This window comes from Cebus imitator, unplaced genomic scaffold (genome assembly GCF_001604975.1).
Source record: "Cebus imitator isolate Cc_AM_T3 unplaced genomic scaffold, Cebus_imitator-1.0 Scaffold92, whole genome shotgun sequence".
Classification (NCBI taxonomy): Eukaryota; Metazoa; Chordata; class Mammalia; order Primates; family Cebidae; genus Cebus; species Cebus imitator.
In genome coordinates, this window is record NW_016107407.1 from 11,265,777 (window position 1) to 11,280,261 (window position 14,485).

The following is a 14,485-nucleotide window of genomic DNA, read 5'->3' on the forward strand; positions in this document are numbered from 1 at the left end:
TTTTAGACAGAGTTTTACGGCAAAGGAAAACAAAAGAGACTGAGAAACAAAATCTTTTCCCTCATACATAGTTCAGGCAACATTTCCTAATGTCTCATCTCTTGTTTCAACCAAAGCATTGCAGAACATCCAAAAGTACAGCATCTGAATCCATAAACTCCCAATCTGACTCCCAGGGAAAGGGCAGAGTAGTAGCTGGTATTATTGGAACATATTAAAAATTGTGGAATTTTATCCGTGTGGGAGAAATGGCTTTTCCAGCTCTCTTTTGCCATTCAAGTTCTCAACAATGACCTGCCCTCAAAGATTCCTCTTCAGCTGAAGTTACCCACTCTGCTAAGACAACTGACAGCCAAGGACCAACCACCTGAGGGCTAATTATCAAGACTATATCAACTTTTGCAAATTAGATCCCTGGAAATCTATAGATTCCAAGTTATGGCCTTCTTACTGCAGGACTTACTAGTCTGTTGTTGGATTTTGAAGTTTTATGGTAAAGATACAGCCATATGAAAAACACTTCAGAAAACAACTGTGAAACAGAACTGCTTACTAGATAATCAGATGCCAAGAACATTAAGATATAAGAGTTGTTGGATGATAATGTCTTAAACCTTTTTTTTTCTAATGAGCTGGTATGAGCCTTGTTTTAAATAATGCAATCCACATAACTCCTTGCATTTCTTCTTTTGCCTTATCTTCTAATATTAACTGGAATTATAGCAATTACCTTTATCTTAATTTTTCTGGAACACATATTGTACCCAAGTGCTACTTGTTTTAATCCATATTTTCATGGTTCTTTAATATTTTTATTGGTTTTGATAAAGCCAGATCAAATCTAATTTGGATTTAGAAAGCTATAAATAACAGACAAAACTTGCCTACTTTCTTCTTTGTTGTCTTTGAAACTTGATGGAGGGTTCTTTTTTGAATTATAGTATTTTTTACATCAGGAAAGAAAGGTTTGCTAGGTGTCTGGGTTAGGATGGGGTATCAGAGTTACAGCAGAGAGAGAATGGAAGAATTGACTCTAACTTATGCCAAGGCTGATTTTCTGAAATGGTTTTGGAAATGTTATCTTTCCAGTTACTTAGCCCTATAGCTCCATCTCCAGCATTGAAAAGTCTTAGGTTAACTTTATAAAAAGGTTTAGCAACAGGCTGGCTGCAAAGGAAGAAATAGACACTGGAGAACCTAGGCCGGGCACAATGGCTTACGCCTGTAATCCCAGCTGGGAGGTCAAGGCGGGTGGATCCCCCAAGGTCAGGAGTTTGAGACCACCTGGTGAACATGGTGAAACCACATCTCTAATAAAAATACAAAAATTAGCTGGGTGTGGTGGTGAGCGCCTGTAATCCCATCTACTTGGGAGGCTGAGGCACAAGAATCACTTGAATCCTGGAGGTGGAGGTTGCAGTGGGCCAAGATGGCACCACTGCAGTCCAGCTTGAGTGAAAAGAGTAAAACTTTGTCTCAAAAAAAAAAAAAAAGTTAGAACCTAAATCTTCTCTAAGACCCCTCTCACTGCTAAGGTTGTCTCCTCATAGTACCTGACCACTGAAAGACCCTGTAAAATAATGGTGCTTCACTGAGGGCTCATACCCTTGGCATTCAGCGTATCTTCTTATTACTCAGTCCATGCTTTCCCGACCCATGCCCCATCTGCAAGATAATCCTAGAAGATTTTTATTTTTATTTGTATTTTGGCAAAGGACATAGAATCTCTCAGGTCCATATTAACTAAATTACTTCAAAGTTTGAGAAATCTAGAGTTTCAACCCAGGAATTTTAACCGCAAGACATTCCTAAAGATATCTGACTAACTTTGTTTTTTAAAGTAAGCACAAATTGCATCACGAATCCACATGATCTTTTACAAGAACATTCTTTCTTATGGGTGAATTGGGAGCCAAGTGCGTAAACCTGGACAAATGCTGCTTTTTTTCAGCAAACCTCGTATATGAAAACCCTAGTCGATAAAGGACAAATTAGGGAGAAGCTTGTATCACAAAAGCATGTTTCACTACACTGAAGACATTTTTGACATATTCCTTATGATGGTTAATTCTCATCCCCAAATCCATGTTTTATTTCAAGACTGATTCAGCTTTTAAAAAATTACCTCTCAGAACATTCATTACTTTAAGTGTGAGAAAACTAAGAGATAATGTTTTGGCAAATTAAGGTACATGAAGACTCCTGCTGAGTGTAAAGGACATTTCCTCAATGCCCTTCCTCCCTTCCTCCCTCCCTCCCTCCCTCCCTTCTTTTCCTCCCTCCCTCCTTCCTTTCTTCTTTCCCTCCCTCCCTCCCTTCTTTCCCTCCCTCCCTCCTCCCTTCCTTCCCTCCCCCTTCTTTCCTCCCTTCCCTCCCCCTTCCCTTCTTTTTCTTTCCCTTCCCTCCCTTCCCCTTCTCCCTCCTTCGCTCCTTCCCTCCCTCCCTTGTTCCTTCCTTCCTTCCTTTCCTCTTTCTCCCTCTCTTTTTTCCTTTGGAATTTCCCCATAACCCTCCCTCCCCCCCCCTTCCTTCCTTCTTTCCCTCCCTCCTTTCTTTTTTTTTTCCATACTACTGGCCTATTTAATCTTTATTACATGTATGAGTTTTATTTTATTGTATTTTTTAACAGTTTAGTATCAACTCATTTTTCAAATAAAATCTTACATGAAATTGCAATATTTATAATATAGAACCTCAATGTTCTCTAGAACATAGTTTGAAAACCACACTTCCAGCTCACTGCCAAGCCTCTAGAACTCATCAACCTATACCTGCCAGCACTTGTCCTATTTCCTGAAACACACGGAACAGGCAGCACGACAATATCTACAGGTGTAGTAAGTTAGGCCCCTGTGCAGTCAGAGGTCAGTTGCAGAGAACTGAACTGGTTCAGCCAGTTAAAAAAATGGATTTACTAAATGTCGTGCAGAATCACTGGGCTGAATCTTCACAGTAAAACTGGGAGACTAAGGCCCTCCTTTGATAAAGAGGAAGCTTCTTTAAACTCTGGTCAGATGTGATTCCAAAGCCATGCAGCCTCAGTTGGAAGCTGCCAGCGCTGCTGCAGAGCTGGGCCTCACCTGCACTCAGTGCTAGAGAGATGGAGGCCTGCCCCAGCAAGCTCAACCTGATCGAGCCCTAAAGCCCTAAGACCTTAGCAAATGATGCTGAAAAACAGCAACAACAACAAACCCAAGCCTCCGCAACTGCCTTGCTTCTCACCTTACGGAACCCAGCATGTGGGATATTCCAGAAACATGCTGCTCTCCAGCCTCAGCAGTAGCAGAAGCTGCCCCAGGAAGAGACTGGTATAGGTGATTCCAGCCAGACGCCCTATCCACCCACTCCCAACGATTTATGCCAGGGCACTGGTTCTGATGCTAGAGAGATGCTCTGGCATTTTCCATGCTAGCAGCCTAAGGACCTGACCACCAACCTATTGACCTGCTATGAAACTCTTCCGCAAAGTTTTGTTTTTATAGTATATTACCTTTCAATCACTACAAGGTCTTCGAAAAACACATTTCATAAATGTTTCACTTACTCTACAGAGCAATATTTCTTTTCATTTGTTTAAAATTTATTTATCTTTTGGGCCAGGTGCAGTGGCCCAGGCTTGTAATCCCAGCATTTTAGGAGACCAATGTGAGAGGATCACTGGAGGCCAGGAATGTGAGACCAGCCTGGACAACACAGTGAGACCCCATTTCTAAAATAAATTAAAAATAGAAAGATTATCTGGGCATGGTGGCATGTACCTGTAGTCCCAGCTACTCAGGAGGATAAGGTGGGAGGATCACTTGAGTCAGGGAATTCAAGGCTACAGTACGCTATGTTTGTGCCACTGTACTCCAGCTTGGGCAGCAGAGCAAGACCCTGTCTCTAAATAAATAAATAAATAAAATCGATTTATTTTTGAATATTCAAAAAAACTGTTCACATTCAGACAGTCTCACATTAGTCTAACAGCTGTTGCCCCCTCTTTGTTTTCATCTTTAGAAATAGACAATTTCTCAATTCCTTTGCCCTGACCTCCTACTCAGCCTCGCATGTACACAGGATGGAAGATTCTGGCAATTATGAGCCTTCTTTTCCTTAAATCCCCATAGGGAATGAATGATAAGCATCCAAGTTAATCAAGTTGAAATTAAAGAACAGCCACATTGATACTCAATAATTCACCCCCCTGGGGAACTTCTCCCCCTAACCAGTCTAAAATCCTCCTATGCTATTTAAGGTCATTCTCACTTTTTAAGTCTGAGTGTTTAAGAGGCAGTTCGTTACGGAAATGGGAACACCGCTGGCTGCTGGACTGGTCAGTAAGGTCTCTTTTCTAAACCTATGCATTCAGAATATGGTCAAGAAAGGAATCTGTCTGCATCAGGAAGTTGCTGCTGTTGTTTCTGTTTTCATATGAGTTTTATTTTCAAATTCCTGAGGGCTCACAGACGAGTGGGAATGTCTTGTGGCTACCCTTTCCCCGAAGGCCGACTACGCAGTGGCCAGACACCAGCCCCCGCCCACGGTCACATGCCAGATCATTTCTAAGACAGCACCATGATTAAAAGGGAACTACTCCATCATTAAGACTCCAGACCCAATACCAGCAGGACAATTTTTCATGGAAATTATTTCTACAACCAAATTCTACTGGAAGGCGGTTTTCACTTTATTTTTTAGGCTTCCTTTCTCCTGGTCTTCTCCATTTTCACTGAAGAAAGAATAAAGGAGAAGTGGCATCAATTCCACTGAAAAGAATTGCAGTGGGGCCCTGGATGAGAGGAAAGGCCAGGGAAACTGCCACTCTGGGGAAATAAAGATTTAGACACATAGGTTGTTGGAATCTGGTGATGGGATAAGTTAGAGCTGCTGAATCCATCAAATTTCTTCCTTTACCTTTCTGCTTTGTAACTCTCTAGGCTCTGAGCCTCAGAAAGGATTTGTGTGTTGCTGTCATTGGCTCTGCCTGAAGTCAAAATGCTTCTCCCAAATGAGAAACAGACACCTTGCATCCAGCACAGCACCCAAGAGAGACCATCACACAGACACCAATGATGTATAAGATGGTCCAAAACACAGCTACTGTTCCCCATTCTCTCTCTTGCATGTCTGCTAACTGTGTCTGTGAAATGCACCATGCTCAGCCTTCCTGCATTTCTCTCAGTTTCCAAATACACTGAGGCAACAGAAATGAGGAACTATTCAAGTGGAGGAAATAAGAGGCAGGCAGGTTTATCTCCAGGCACAGGCAGCCTGAAGTGAGGGAAGGTTTCCTCTCAATTCAGGAGCCGGAGTGGTGTGAGGATTCCATCTTGTCCTGGCTCCACCCTCAAGGTACCCAGGCCTCCCCTTTCTGTGCTGCCTGAGCTGGGGAAGGACTCCAGTGACAAATGGTGGCACCATGTAGAGTGCAGGCCAGGGGAGCTGGGCTTTCCTCACTCTCCTTACTCCAGGCTCTGTGGCTGGGGGCTGACAGTAACAGTATCTGACGCTCCCGGGATGACATGAGGGGCTGGCACTAGGGTGAGGTAAGCAAGCCACATCCTTTCAGTGCAAAATTTGAGGGTCTCCCAAAAGCTCAGCGGTCATGATAAAGTTTTTGTGCAATATTTTTAAAAAATCAAAATGAATACAATAACCCATGACAAAACAAAACAGAGACTTCCCATGTAATCTAGCAATCATGTTCCTTGGTATCTTCCCAGAGGAGCTGCAACATATGGTCACACAAATACCTGTATGTGAATGTTTACAGAGCATTATTTATAACTGCCAAGACTTGGAAGCAACTACAGTATCTTTCAGAAGGTGAATAGACAAATAAACTGTAGCAAATCCAGACTATAGAATATTATTCAGGCTGGACGTAGTAGCTCACACCTGTAATTCCAGCACTTTGGGAGGCTGAGGTGGGCAGACTACTTGAGCCCAGGAGTTCGAGACTAACCTGGGCATAAGACCAAACCCTGTAGGTACAAAAAATTAGCCAGGCATGGTGGTGCTTGTCTGTAGTCCCAGCTATTCAGGAAGCTGAGGTGGGAGAATCACCTATGCTTGAAATTGAGGCTGTAGTGAGTTGTGACTGCATCACTGTGCTCCAGCCTGGGTGACAGAATGAGACTGTCTGAAAACACAATACAACGCAATGCAATAAAACAACAACAACAAAACCCTCAGATTATTGAGATGTGAAAAAGAAATGAGCTATCCAATCATAAAAAGATACAGAGAAAATGTAAATGGATATTATTAAGTGAAAGAAGTCAATCTGAAAAGGCTACATGCTGTGGGATTCCAACTATAAGACATTCTGTAAAAGGCAAAACTATGGAGACAGTGAAAAGATGAGTGGCTGGGAGTGGTTAGCCAGGAGGAAGAGATGAATAGGCTGAGCACAGAGGATTTTTAGGGCAAGTGAAGCCATTCTGTCTAATACCATAACGGTGGCTACATGTCCTGACCTTTGTCCAAATCGATAGAAAGTACAACACCAAGGGTGAACCCCAGTGTGAACTATGGACTCTGGGTGATATCAATGTGTTGGTCTCATTTCATTGATCGTAACATGGGTACCACTCTAGTGGAGGATGCTCATCATGAGGGAGGCCGTGTGTGCGTGGAGGCCAAGGTGTGTGCGAACCGTCTGTACTTTCTGCTCAATCTTGTTACAAACCTGAAAACTTGCTCTTAAAAAATAAAATGATAAAAAAAAAACCCATGATGAACAAACCATCAACAATTTAAATAAAGGCAAGATCAACAGGGCTTCATGGGAACTTAAAGCTCTGTGGATTGAGATACAGTGACAATGTACAGATCCCAAAAGACACCCAGGGCTTCCAGATGGCATCAACAGCAAGTTTTCAGGGGGTCACAGCTCAAAGTCCCCATGGAGTTGCAGCTGTGCTTCTGGGCCACCCAGGTGCTGGGAGACACCCCTGCACATGGCCGGGGATCTCTGGGGAACACTGTTTATCCCAGGAGCCTGTGCGTCTGTGTGTTAAATAAGGCCAGGCAGGCGGGAGTTTCCCAAAGACTAACGCTGAGCAAAGCCCCTGGGAGGGAGACTGTATTTGCACTTGCTGTGACTCACATTTTCCTCTTTATTTCCCATCCAGGCTCAACTGGATTACGCCATCAGGGCCAGGTGCGGCTGGAGGGACATTCCCCAATCGGCCACAAAGAGGCGGTCAAGGGCAACAGCAGCCCAGCTGGCCCAGTGCCAGCCTCATTTTCTGGAACCAGAGCTTCCCTTCGCTTTGGCAAGAAACTTCTCATTTCTCTCCTCTCCTCCTACCGTGTTCCTTTGTTTCTATCCAGGAGTAGTGAAAAATTACAGGCCCCAACGCCCCTCACAGGGAGGGCAGAATAAACAGGTCAGATGCATTTCCAAGCCTGCTGTAACGGCACACGGGCACTCTACAGTAAAGGATGCCAAGTAAAACGGGGCGATTTGCAGAAGACGGCCACCCCTGTGTGAAAACACCACCACCCCCAGCCATTCTTTGGGCAAGCCGGCCCCAGTTCCTGCAGCCTCTCTGCCCCAAGGCTTGGTTCCTGAACCCAGCAAGTTTCAACCTGCACTGCCAACCGTTCTTGGCTGCAAAAGAAATTCCTGCCTTCAAGACAAAAGATCCATTATCCAACAGAATCAAAGTTTCCCAGGTATGGGGAAAGGTGGATAGGGATTTATTCTTATCTTTGTTTTGGTTTGCAGGGCAGAGGCTATCTTTACAGAGACCTGAGCTTCACTCATTTCCTCCAAAGCACAAAGGAGAAATCCCACTCCTTGTCTGGCTCCTGACTCAGTGTGAGTGGAATTAAGAAACACAAGTTTCAGGCCAGGCATGCTGTCTCATGCCTATAATCCCAGCATTTTGTGAGGTCAAGGTGAGAGGATTACTTGAGTCTAGGAGTTCCAGACCAGCCTGGGCAACATAGTGAGAGCCCAACTCTACAAAAAATAAAAAATTAGTTAAGCATTGGGGTGCATGCCTGTAATCCCATCTACTTGGAAGGCTGAGGTGGGAGGATCCCTTGAACCTGGGAAGTCCAGGCTGTAGTAAGTCGTGATCATGCCACTGCACTCCAGCCTGGGTGACAGAGCAAAGCTCTGTCTCAAAAAGAAAAGAAACCACAAATTTCTTGAATCCAGATAGAAAGCCCCAGCCTAGTGATGGTGTGGAAGGCTGTGCCATCTTGACGCTACCTTGGCCCACAACGCTCCTTGGTGTGTCCCTTCCCTGCGTGTCCTTGTGCCTTCATTTGTAAGATGATGTTAATGGGAAGTGGAGCCCTGGACTTCCCACTGCTGCCATTTAATTAACTGTGTGAACTCAAACAAGCAAACACACACATCAACAAAAAGCACATTGTCTCTGGTCTTCTCTCATTTATAAAATGAGGATTCTAGATTACTAACCTAAGGTCAAGGACACAAAACTTAATGTTAGCTATTAATATTGATAATACAAATAATAACAAAGTTGTGGTTTTTGTTGAGGACAGCTAGGTCAATGTCTAAATCCAGTCTGCTTGGGTCATTTTCTGCAGTGAAGGAAATAAAATCAGGGTCCCTTCTCTCACTACTATCTTCTTTCTTTTTCCAACAAGGCATTCGCTCAGTTTTACATGGCAGAGTTCAGCTGTCTCTTGCACATGCCAGACTCTGAAGGCTTTTGCATGTTGACCCTTTTCCTGTCCCCTCTTAGCCCCAAGCCCATCTGTCTACAAACACAAGTACCCAAATCAGAACCTTAACATGGCAGTGAAGCATAAGCAATATCTGCCCAGTTGACACAGAGGTCTAAATCCTCATGACTTGTCCATTTCATTAAAGGGCCAAAAAAAAATTTTTTTAAAAAGTAAAGCAAGGTAGAAAGTGAAATTTCAGTACAAAAAAAGGGGAATGATACATGGAAAAAGCATAAAAAGAATCCTTCTGCCTTTCAGAAAAGCCATGCACTCCACACACCAAGCCCTCTATCCTTTCATGTGGTAGTGGGAACAGCCTCGGGTTTGCGGCTCTTATGAACAGTTATGGAGGTGTTGGCCACATTGTCCCTTTTTGTCCTGGTGCCACTTAATCTCCTCCACTGGACTGCCAGACAGGTAGAGCGGGGCTGGTGGAAACCCACATCACTGGGTAGAAATGCCAAATGCCCTGGCTTCTGGGATTGGAGAGGAGGTTTGCAAGGTGAGAAGAGGGTCACTCTGCAGCCAGTTCTTTGCTATTTCCTATAGAGCAGTGGTCCCCAACTTCTTTGGCACCAGGGATGGGTTTTGTGAAAGACAATTTTTCCACAGATGGCAGATAGGGGGATGGCTTCAGGATGAAACTTCCACCTCAAATTATCAGGCATTAGTTAGATTCTCATAAGGAGCATGCAACCTAGATCCGTCACACGTGCAGTTCACGATAGAGTTCAGCTCCTCTGAGAAGCTGATGCCACAGCTGATCTGACAGGAGGCAGAGCTGAGGCGGTAATGCTCGCTCACCCTCCGCTCACCGCCTCCTGTGCAGTCTAGTTCCTAACAGGCCACCGACTGGTACGGGTCCATGGCCTAGGGACTGGGGACTCCTGCTGTATAGCAGGAGGAATACAGGGCAAAATACCACCAGCCTCTTGTCTTGAATTGCTAATCCCAACCACTTCTGAATGTGCCCAGCCTCAAAGCCAGCTTGCCCTTGACTTAATTACCCAGCAGGCAAATCCTTGATAGTAAATGCTTGATATTAAACCAGTGAAGTTTCCCAGGACTAGGGTATTTGCAAATCAAGAGCAAACTCATGTTGAAATCAAGGGTGTAGGCTCAGAAGTATAACAAGACACACATTCAGTAAGAAAGGGGCATCAGAAACTGCTTTCTAAAGCTTACCCAGAGATCGTTCTTTTGTCTGGTTTGTTGACCTCACCACTGGAAGGCTGGCGCGAGTCCGGCTGCCCCTGGAAAAAGGGGTCGGAGCGTCCCCCTCAGACATAGCTTCCAAAGAATCAGCAGATGTCTCTGATAAATGCTCGACCGGGTCACCCAGACTGGGTGGTTGAGGACTGTGAGACAGTTTTGGGCTCCTTGTCTGCAAAAGACATTTTAAAGAAAGTGGGAAAATAGACTTATTAATTGTGTTAAAATATGTCCAATGTCCTCTATTAATCTGTAAAAATAACATGGCTGGGGGAAAAGACCCTGTCGGTCAAAGCATCGGTTGTGAAAATTACCCGAAAAAACAGTGTTGTCCTCAAGTTTTCCTATTTAATTAATTAATTAAGACAGAGTCTTACTCTGTCCTCCAGGCTGGAGCACAATGTTGTGATTTGGCTCACTGCAGCCTCTGCCTCCCAGGTTCAAGAGATTCTCCTGCCTCAGCCTCCCGAGTAGCTTGGATTATAGTTGCGTGCCACCACGCCAAGCTAACTTTTATTTTTTTAGTATAGATGGGTTTTCATCACCTTGGCCAGGCTGGTCTTGAACTCCTAACCTCAGGTGATCTGCCTGCCTCTGCCTCCCAAAGTGCTGGGATTACAGGCCTGAGCCACCTGGCCTGGCTACAAAGGAGATATTTATATCACAATTCAATTTTTATTTGAGGCAGAAACCCCATAAGTAAGATTATGTCTAACTTTTGTTATGACTTACCTTACCAATCAGCAGTAAGTATCTATAATAACTTAAATCTACACAAAACATATCATTGAATTTCTCTCTTAGCTACGTATCCTGTATTGGCAGGGATTGAATGTGTAAAATGCCCAAAATCTATTAGTCAATAATATTCCTTGAACAGGTTGAACACTGCGGGAGATTCAGAAAAGCAGAAAATATGTTGGCTGATGTCAAAGTTTCTATACTAATTGGTGAAATTAATGAAGTCCAAGAAATTACAAAAGGTTGTAAAGAAAAAGAATACATACAAAAGATACATATTAAACAAAATGTATTGATTACATCTGTGTGAATAAATTATTAAATTTAAAAGATAGTTTATAATTAAGTGTAAACTACGAACTGTGTGTCATCAATTTATCTTTTGCCAAACACCTATTGAGCACCTACTGTCTTCCAGGCACTACACTAGGCACAGGGAATAGAATGATGTACAAAACAGACACAGCTCCTGCCTTCATGGTGCTTACAATCTAGAAGGGGAATGGACATGAAAGACAAATTAGAGGTTCAATAAGAGTATGTAACCTAGATCAGAGGTGAAGAGGGCATATATGTGTGGAGAGTCCAAAGTACATAAACTTTGATCTCAAGGAAAAGAAAAGCTGGGGGTTTGGGGGTGGGGTAACCCAGCGGGTAGGTATGAAGAGAAAGAAAGACATTCCAGGTGCAGGGAACAGCCTGTGCAAAGTCCTCTGGGTGGAACGAAGTGTATGCACTGGAAGCCTGTTCAGGCAGAGACCAGATCGCACGCAATCTTGGAGTCATAGTGGGAATTCTCAATTTGATTCTAAGATAATGAGACACAGGGACAGGGGAGGGTAATGGAGGCAGGATCCGATATATGGTTTAGAAGATCACTCAGGCTGTGTGGAGATTGAAGATTATACGTGTGGAAGGGCAGAGAAAGCGAGCAGTAGAACTAGGAGATCAGGCCGAATGAATGCATTATCTCAACCTTCGCATCCTCCACCCTGACTTGCATGTCACAGTTCCAGGCACTTCCTGGGAGGCAAACAGACCTGAATCGATCAGGCAGATGAGTAATCAATTACTCTGATGTCTCAGGTGCTAAAAGGCTGGCATGGGATACAGGCATTCCCTATATCCCAAGAGCTGAGTTTTTTTGGTTTGTTTGCATTGCTTAATTTCCTTTAAATCTTCCTAAGGCTGCAGATGCATTCTGAAGTTAAGCACCAAGGCACTCATCTCTCAAGGTAAGGCCAGCTTCCTGGGGGTATGACCTGCGCAGTCATGCAGTGTACCACGTTCGAAAGGACTTGTGCTTGGTTTTGTGCTCTGCTGTGGCTGTCCTGAATTCTTTATTATTATTATTATTATTATTTTTTTTTTGAGATGGAGTCTGCCTCTGTCACCCAGGCTGGAGTGTAGTGATGTGCTCTTGGCTCACTGCAACCTCTGCCTCCTGAGTTCAAGCAATTCTGCCTCAGCCTCCTGAGTAGCTGGGGTTACAGGCACCTGCCACAACACCCAGCTAATTTTTATATTTTTAGTAGAGATGGGGTTTCACCATGTTGTCCAGGCTGGTCTCAAGCTCCTGACTTCAAGTGATCCACCTGCCTTGGCCTCCCAAAGTGCTAGGATTACAAAGTGTGAGCCACTGCACCTGGCTTTCTTAATGATTTTTGAACAAGGTACTCTGACAATTCTGTAGCCAGTCCTGCCCCCAGATTTGGGCTATAGATTTCTTTCAGGGATGCCCAAAGTATGCCTGATACTCTAGCAGTACCCTTTGAGGATGGGAAGAGCAGCTTCTTGCTAAAAGTAAAAGAACACCCCTCTCAACAGCACCACTGCATTACCCAGACAATCACACCTTCCTATATGCCTCTCAGGACCTTCCCACAGAGGAAAACAGGGATTAGGTCAGTAACTTCCACCCTGTGTTTCTTAAGGGATGTGTCTTCAAGGAGATTACTAGGTGTTCCACAGGAAACTCAGCTCAGATCACACACCAATATCATGACCAGAACAGCCAAATTGTCTCTTTAGTTAGTTTTTCTGTGCAAGTCTCCAAAGTGGTGTATTCCCAGATTTATTTTTTACAAAGTCTGCATCTGTTATGGAGATCTGGCTTTGATATACATTACAAGTATTTGACCAGAAAAATTATGCCTAAATCACTGCTCAGTTCACCAAGATTTAGACAAATTCATGTGGTCCTCAGTGAAGGAGCTTCCTCTGTATTGTGCTCAACAGACTGTCAAGGTATGATGTCCTCATCCCTGACTCTCTCTCTCTTTTGTTTCTTTCTTTTTTCTCTTTTCTCTTTTCTTTTTTTATCTTTTTTTTTTTTTTTTTTTTTTTTTTTTTTTTTTTTTTTTTTTTTTTTTTTTTTTTTTTTTTTTTTTTTTTTTTTTCAAAAAAAAAAAAAAGATATATTCAGTTTAGCAAGTCTGGCCAAGAAATAATATTACTTTAAGCAACACAGCTACATTTACAACCTCTGCTGTTTGGTCATCTTTGTAGCTCACGGCAGAAACAATACATTTGATGAGTTGTCATTTTCCATTGCAGAAGGCAATAATCCTTGAAGAAAATCAAAATCAAATCTCTATTTCTTGTTCAGGGTCATGGTGGTGGTAGATAAGTAGAAAAATCAGAGATGTAGGGCTACATGTCCCCCCCATTCCTATACACAGCTATTTAGTTCCAAATGTAAACTTTTTTTGTTATTCACGCTCTCACTGCAAACGATTGCTGCATATTAGCAATCTCCTCACACGCAGCAGTCTCCCCTCTGATGCCAGCTTGCTGCTGAGACATCATTTAGTTCAGAGAAAAGACAATGGAAATTGCTGACACTTGTGCCAAATACCCTGTGATCTGACATATCAAAAAAAAAAAAAAAGTCAAAATAGCATTTTGGAAGAGGATCTCTGTACTCAGCACAGTGGTAGGCACGAGGGGTAAAAAGTAAAAGTCTACCAGGGATAAAAGTTGTTGAGCTCATCAAGCATATACGGTCTATATGGGGGGCAAAAGGTAAGATATACACAACAGATGAACAGGAAGAAGGAAGGGGCGCATCACCCTGAGTGAAGAAGGGGTTTGGGACAGTAACTGCTGAGTTTAAAGGGGCATTGGGGGAGGAGGAAGAGTGTAGGTGAGGGAGGTGCAAGGGTTGCTCTGAACTGAGCAATAAAGTGTAGGGCCACCCACTCCCAGCCTGGTTTTTCCTGATTGGACTAAGCAGTAGTCACCTGATCTTAGCCAGCTCAATCAAATTCTTGCCCCTGGAAATGTCTTTCCTGATTGGATCAAGAAGTAGCCACCTGATCTTAGCTGGTCCAATTAAATTCTCTCCCCTCTAAATTTAGATCTGGGACAGAGGATCTATTAGTCAATATCTCTGGAGGACTTGAAACAACTTAATTTTCAACTTGAAGCTGTGGCTAAAACAGGCAGGGAAAGTGAAACAGAAAAAATGCAGAGAAAAGAAATAAAGCACATCTGTTTTAAAAAGACAGAGATGGGGGCTGGGTGCAGTGGCTCACCTCAGGTGATCTGCCTGCCTCGGCCTCCCAAAGTACAGTGGCTCACGCCTGTAATCCCAGCACTTTGGGAGGCCGAGGCAGGCAGATCACCTGAGGTCAGGAGTTCGAGACCAGCCTGACCAATGTGGAGAAACACCATCTCTGCTAAAAATACAAAATTATCTGGGCATGGTGGCCTGTAATCCCAGCTACTCGGGAAGCTGAGGCAGGAGAATCACTTGAACCCAAGAGATGGAGGCTGTGGTCAGCCGAGATCATGCCATTGCACTTCCAACCTGGGCAACAAGAGCAAAACTTAGCCT

The 14,485-nt window shown here is 43.7% G+C and overlaps 1 protein-coding gene across 21 annotated transcripts in view; it reads right to left on the reverse strand.

Annotated features, from left to right (window-relative positions):
* KIAA1217 (KIAA1217 ortholog) overlaps positions 1-14,485 on the reverse strand; it is a 498,057-nt gene that overhangs the window by 153,754 nt on the left and 329,818 nt on the right. For all 21 annotated transcript variants that reach the window (XM_037740967.1, XM_017535541.2, XM_017535540.2 and 18 more), the window contains one exon: positions 9,880-10,078. In XM_037740967.1, coding sequence (XP_037596895.1) covers positions 9,880-10,078 — 199 coding nt within the window. The remainder of the gene's footprint in view (positions 1-9,879; positions 10,079-14,485) is intronic.